This window comes from Lolium rigidum, chromosome 5 (genome assembly GCF_022539505.1).
Source record: "Lolium rigidum isolate FL_2022 chromosome 5, APGP_CSIRO_Lrig_0.1, whole genome shotgun sequence".
In the NCBI taxonomy this organism is placed as follows: Eukaryota; Viridiplantae; Streptophyta; class Magnoliopsida; order Poales; family Poaceae; genus Lolium; species Lolium rigidum.
In genome coordinates, this window is record NC_061512.1 from 212,087,548 (window position 1) to 212,094,487 (window position 6,940).

The window sequence follows — 6,940 nt, forward strand, 5'->3', positions numbered from 1 at the left end:
CAGTAAGAGCAGCCTTTTTCAGATGTAATCTTCAGACCGGACAATTTGGAATAAAAAGGAGATAAAATATATCGTAGCATTCAGATTGTTGTGCAAAACGTCAAGGTTCCAGACTGAAACTGTTGTGCTGGAGTTAACCTTGCCTGACAACGCGCAACGTGAAATCAGAACACAAATGATCATTTTACTTAATGTACCTACCACTTCACGGAATTCTTTACGCCAGTGATTTGTTTCATTTATTTTGAAATCCTCACAAGAAACGAAAATGCCAGCCTCAAAACTTTAACCAAGCTGTGGTTTTGCATCTTTGAAGTTAGACCTAGGGGTCACCATGGATTTTGAGTTTGTGAATAAATGCCGAATAATAATAGTGGGAAGTTAGCGATACACATAGGGTGTGTTTGGTAGCCCGGGGCTACTCAGAAAATCTTCTCCCAACCGAGATTTTAGGCATATCCAGTGTTTGTTAGACCGGCTGTTCCCTTCTCAGCACTGCTGAGCGGATACGAAAATGGCCACAGAGCCGGGACGAAGAGCGAAGCTCAAATCCAGCTTCGCTCCTCATCCGGGATGAGCTAATCCCGCAATCTACTGTAGCAGTGGCCCGCGCTCCCCCAAGACTCCCACCCCGCACGTCATTCCCCCCTCACGCGGCCCGCGTCTCCTCTCTTTCTCTCTCTCCTGCGAACACATCGCCGCCAGCGCTGCCGTGGCCGCCATCCTCCTCCTCTCTCGTCGGCCGAGCAGGAGCAAGGGACCACGTCGCCGCCTCCCTCCCATCTTCTCTCCCGCCAACCGCCGCCAGGACGCCCCGCATCGACCAGGAGACGCCGCCGCGACTCGCAGGCTGGACGCGCCGCCAGGACGCCCAACGCCTCTAGGACGAGCTTCTCTGGCTGCTCCTCCTCCGTCCCCGTCCGCCAGCCGCTCCTCCTCCGTCCTCGTCCACTAGCCTCTCCTCCTCCGTCCGACGGAAATAGATCGATCGGCGGCCGGCTTCTGCGACCTCGACCGGCGGCCAGCTTGAGCGGCGCCCGGAGGCGGGCTTCTGCATGTTCGACCGGCGGCCGGCTTCTGCATGCTCGCCCGGCGGCCAGCTTGAGCGGCGCCCGGCGGCCAGCTTGAGCGGCGCCCGGCGGCCAGCTTGAGCGGCGCCCGGCGGCGACACCCCTGCTGCACGGGATCCACCGAGGAAGGAGTTGATTGCTTTTTATTTTTTTATTGAAGGACCCGATTGCTTTTCATTTTTATGCTTAAGGACCTTTGTGTAAAGAACTGGACCAGCACATCTCACCCTATACAATCTATACCAAACAACATCTAACCTCAGAATCTCTGAGCTGATACAGGCTACCAAACAAACAGCAAAAGCTCACTTGAGCATGTATGAGGTCACCATGTATGAGGGGAGATAGTTATTCTGTGTAGACCCGGGCTACCAAACACACCCATAGGTGCAGAGGAAAGAAGGGAAATTCATATGCAGACCACATTGAGTGGGAAGTGTTGTGTGAACTTTAGAGATGTGAAAGGGACACGATCGCACGAGGACAGTCACAACGAATCTCCGAAATATTCTCAAATAATTATAGGTTCTAACTTCTAACAGACAGCAACTCCAACTATAGGCTCAGATTAATGCAGATGATGGAAGTCGCCCTCTCTGCACCAACATTTGTTACTGGAGAATGGGTCAAAACGACAGGTGCATTACCAATCGTGCAAAAGTATTAAGTTCATGTCGATTTCGGAATTAGCACTAGCCGCTCCACTACATGACAGAATCATATCTTTATGGTGCACAAGAATAGATTTGAAGACCATTCCACATGTCAAGAGCGGCAAAATTATAAATGAGGAGCACAAACAATTGCTTTATTTTGCTTTTCAAAAAGATGTTCTTGTGTTCCAGAAAAATATTGGCAAAGGGTTATTGTTGACTCAGCTAGGTTAAGTATTTTCATATTGCTCTTGCAGGGAGTTTGATGCTTTTATATTGTTTTTTGTATTCTGATGCTTTTATATTGTAAAACCTGCTCAGGAGTACATGGATGAAAAGTGAACTTCCTTCCAAGGTAATTAAGATTAACGATATATGGGATAATGATCCAGTTGGAGAGAGCGAGTGAGCATTCGAACCTGAAACTTTGGCGGCGCCCACTGCTTGCACGAGCGAGGATTGTTTATTCTACCGTTTATTCCCGCGCGCCAGCGTCCTCCTCCCCAGTCGTACACCCAAAAGCGCACAAGCTGCAGCAGCTCACTCACATGTCGCGTCTTCCCATCATCCTGCTCCTCCTCGTCCTCCCGCTGGTTGCCTCCATTGCGCAGCCCCTACCGCCGAAAACCTCCGCCGGCACCGGCACAGGCTCCACCACGTCCATTCTGCTCTCCTTCGTCGCCGCGCTTCCCCCGGCAGCCCAGCGCGTCCTCCGCCCGACATGGATGGGGCACCAGTCCACCGGCGGCAACTCGTCCTCCTCCTTCGCCACCTCCAGGCGCCACCACCATCACCACTGCGTGTTCCTAGGCGTCACCTGCTCTGCCGCGGGCGCCGTGACCGCGGTCAACCTCTCAGGCGCGGGGCTTTCCGGCGCTCTCGCCACGTCCGCGCCACGCCTCTGCGCGCTCCCGGCGCTCGCCGCACTCGACTTCAGTCAGAACAACCTGACGGGCACCGTCCCCGCCGCGCTTGCCGCGTGCTCCACCGTCACCACGCTCGTGCTCAGCTTCAACCTCCTCACCGGTGCCGTCCCCGCGGAGCTCCTCTCCTCGCGCCGGCTCCGGACGATCGACCTCAACACCAACGCGCTCACCGGGGATATCCCCGCCGCTCCCTCCGGCTCCTCGCCTCTCCAGTACCTCGACCTCAGCGCCAACTCCCTCTCGGGCACCATCCCGCCGGAGCTCGCCACGCTCCCGGAGCTCACCTACCTAGACCTGAGCAGCAACAACCTGTCCGGCCCAGTGCCGGAGTTCTCAGCTCCGTGCGGGCTCCTCTACCTCAGCCTCTACTCCAACCAGCTCGCCGGCGAGCTCCCTCGCAGCCTCGCGCACTGCGGCAACCTCACCATCCTGTATCTTCCCGACAACAACATCAGTGGCAAGGTGCCCGATTTCTTCGCCTCCATGCCAAACTTGCAGAAACTGTACCTTGGCAACAACGCGTTCACTGGGGAGTTTCCGGCAAGTATCGGTGAGCTTCTGAACCTGGAAGAATTGGTGGTGTCGAGTAACTGGTTCACAGGCCCTGTCCCTGAGGCAATCGGCCAGTGCCAATCCTTGACAATGCTCTACTTGAACGGTAACTGCTTCACTGGCTCAATTCCACAGTCCGTCGGCAACTTGAGCCTACTGCAGAAGTTCTCTGTCGCGGACAACAGCCTTACCGGGGTCATACCACCTGAAATTGGGAATTGCCGGGGACTGGTGGAGCTTGAGCTCCAGAACAACAGCCTTTCTGGGACGATACCGCCGGAGATCGCAGAGCTCAGCCAACTGCAGAAGCTGTATCTGTTCAACAACATGCTCCATGGCCCAGTTCCACCAGCACTGTGGCAACTGTCTGACATGGTGGAGCTGTATCTCAACAACAACAGCCTAAGTGGTGAGGTACATTCAGACATCACTCGCATGAGGAATCTCAGAGAGATCACCTTGTACAGCAACAACTTCACCGGCGAGCTTCCTCAAGCCCTGGGGCTCAACACTACGCCGGGGATCCTTCGTGTCGACCTCACTGGCAACCATTTCCACGGCACAATTCCTCCTGGTCTATGCACAGGGGGTCAGCTTGCTATCCTTGATCTTGGATACAACCGGTTCGATGGGGGATTTCCCAGCGACATAGCTAAATGCCAGTCTCTGTATAGGATCAATCTGAACAGCAACAAAATCAGTGGGAGCTTACCTGCAGATTTGGGCACGAATAAAGGGTTGTCGTACATAAACATGCGTGACAACCTTCTTGATGGGAGGATACCGAGTGTGGTCGGTTCGTGGAGCAACCTCACAATGGTCGATCTCTCATGCAATAACTTCTCTGGCCCCATACCTCACGAGCTCGGCGCTCTGAGAAATCTTGTAACTCTGCGAATGTCGTCGAACATGCTGACTGGATTCATACCACACAATCTGGGAAACTGCAAACAACTTGTCAGCTTAGACCTTGGAAGTAACCTTCTCAATGGAAGTTTACCAGCAGAGATCACAACTCTTGGTAGCCTGCAAAATCTACTACTCAGCGGAAATAAGCTCACAGGGGCAATACCAGATTCCTTCACCGCAACACAGGCCCTCCTTGAGCTGCAGCTTGGTGACAATCTTCTTGAAGGAGCCATCCCACACAGCTTAGGTAATCTTCAGTACATCTCTAAAACCCTGAACATCAGCAACAACAGATTGAGCAGCCAAATCCCAAGCAGCCTTGGCAACCTTCAGGATCTGGAAGTGCTTGACTTGTCGAAGAACTCGTTGTCTGGCCCAATACCGCCACAGCTGGGCAACATGATATCTCTTCTGCTTGTAAACGTGTCATTCAATGGCCTATCTGGTCAGCTCCCTGCAGGCTGGGTTAAGCTGGCAGCGCAATCACCTGAAGGGTTTTCGGGGAATCCTCAATTGTGCGTACAAGCTGACAATGCACCTTGCTCCTCCAAGAATCCATCTGTCAAAAACAGAACCAGAAACACAAGGATCATTGTGGCATTGCTACTTTCAGCTCTAGTTGTCATTGTTGCTGGTCTGTTTGCGGTACACTACATTGCGAAGAGGTCCCGACGCCAATCGGCTAAACGTGTCTCAATCCGTAGCCTGGACTCAACAGAGGAATTACCCGAAGACCTCTCCTACGAAGACATCATCCGGGCTACTGACAACTGGAGCGAGAAGTATGTCATCGGAAGAGGCCGACACGGCACGGTCTACCGCACAGAGAGCAAGCTTGGAAAACAGTGGGCAGTCAAGACGGTTGATCTGTCCCAATCCAAGTTCCCAGTTGAGATGAAGATCCTGAACACAGTGAAGCACAGGAACATCGTCAGGATGGCCGGGTACTACATCCGTGGCAATGCCGGCCTGATCCTCTACGAGTTCATGCCCGAGGGGACGCTCTTCGAGCTATTGCACCAAAGGAAGCCTCAGGTAGCCCTTGACTGGAGTGTCCGGCATCAGATCGCCCTTGGTTTAGCACAGGGCCTCTCCTATCTGCACGAAGACTGTGTGCCCATGATTGTTCACAGGGATGTCAAGTCAAGCAACATACTGATGGATGCTGACCTAGTACCTAAGATCACTGACTTTGGCATGGGGAAGATCGTTGGCGATGAGGATGCAGACGCAACAGTTTCTGTCATTGTCGGCACCCTTGGCTACATTGCTCCAGGTACTGTTCCCTCTTGATCATACTATTTCTGTAAGAGCAGCCACACTGTAAAAGTTCAGGGTTTAACACATTTCACCATTTGTTCTCAGAGCATGGATACTCCACAAGGTTAACCGAGAAGAGCGACGTGTACAGCTACGGAGTAGTGCTGCTCGAGCTCCTGTGCAGAAAGATGCCCGTGGATTCTGCATTTGGAGAAGGTGTCGACATTGTGACGTGGATGAGATCAAACCTGAAGCAGGCAGATCACCCCACCGTCATGAGCTGCCTGGATGAGGAGATCCTCTACTGGCCTGAAGATGAGCAGGCAAAGGCACTGGACTTGCTTGATCTTGCGATTTCCTGCACGCAGACGGCTTGCCAGTCAAGGCCTTCCATGAGGGAGGTGGTGAACATCTTGGTGAGAATGGATATCTAAGAATTCTCTGAAGTTTTCAGTAGTTATCTGAGGTCAACTGCCACAGTACATAGCTGGCATAGAAAAAGCAGTACAAATAGTTTCTTTCGAGGGAAATGTCATGTAACCGGATGAACGTTTCTTGCAAGAATTTTTTATGTAATACCGAGTTTATCAGCAATAGGAAGTGAGCCTAGCTGACTAAGTTGTGGGACTGAATGTACAATCTCAGGATCTGGATTCAAGTCTATTGGTACTTCCGTTCCAGTTATTCTTTTAAACACTTATCAGCAATATGTAAGTGGAGAAAATATCAGTACAGTAATATACCAGAGTGTGTTATCCTCTGTGCACAACCAGTGGAGGAGCTGGAATATTCAGCACCAGGGTTCCTACTGGTGCCACATCAGATAAAAATCATCTTTCCGGGGTGCCAACATAGTGAAAAATTGCTGTTTTACCAAAAAAAAATTATTGTGTACAATAGTTCTATGGTGTCATCGCCATCAACCAACCATAGTGGACCAAAAAATGCTACAAGTAGGACAAAAAGGCACAATAAGCTACAAACAAGAAAATAAGCAACATGATGATTATTCACGGTTCATTTGTTTCTATGTCAAAATTTTCAATCGATCAACAAGCGCTGATGGTTATCTGAATGATCTATCAAACGAATTCTGAAAGGCGAAAACTTAAGGCAACAAGCCATGCACACTCAGCAATCAAAAGAGTTTTTCATTTTTTGTTTACTTTTAACGTGGTTCTCTTGATACCAGCAGTACTACACCATAAATAATGTGTTTCTCCTTTTGAACCGTGAACAGCTTAACACGGTAGAGAAAAGATGACGCTCCATGGGAATTTTGTTACGCGCGAAAGTAGCGGTTGCCATAGATTAAAAGCTGAAACAGGCTCATGTTTAGGCGTGCATAGTGCAGAAATACAAGAAGAGAGCAGCATGACACGAGCACTGGAATGGAAGAATATGGGCATGAAAGGAGACAGAAATTGTTGAATTGGTACAATCTATCTTTTTTTGCAGGAAAATTGATGTAGCCTATCTAACTTCAACTTGGTAAGCATTACTAAATTGGCCATGGCACTAAACACAAAAATATCAAAGCATGAGAGACATTGACAGTATGACTGAAATC

The 6,940-nt window shown here is 50.7% G+C and overlaps 1 protein-coding gene across 1 annotated transcript; it reads left to right on the forward strand.

Annotated features, from left to right (window-relative positions):
- The first annotated feature begins 2,271 nt into the window (after positions 1–2,271).
- Positions 2,272–6,028, forward strand: LOC124657037 (leucine-rich repeat receptor-like protein kinase PEPR2). The gene is made up of 2 exons (XM_047195667.1): positions 2,272–5,386; positions 5,476–6,028. The coding sequence occupies exons 1-2, from the start codon at positions 2,272–2,274 to the stop codon at positions 5,802–5,804; spliced, it is 3,444 nt and encodes a 1,147-aa protein (XP_047051623.1). The 3' UTR covers positions 5,805–6,028.
- Positions 6,029–6,940: the final 912 nt, after the last annotated feature.

Bases quoted from the DNA above. Each gene is read 5' to 3' on its own strand.
- LOC124657037 (XM_047195667.1), top strand. From the start codon at position 2,272: ATGTCGCGTCTTCCCATCATCCTGCTCCTCCTCGTCCTCCCGCTGGTT. The intron at 5,387-5,475 runs GTACTGTTCCCT...ATTTGTTCTCAG, and splicing joins CCTTGGCTACATTGCTCCAG to AGCATGGATACTCCACAAGG.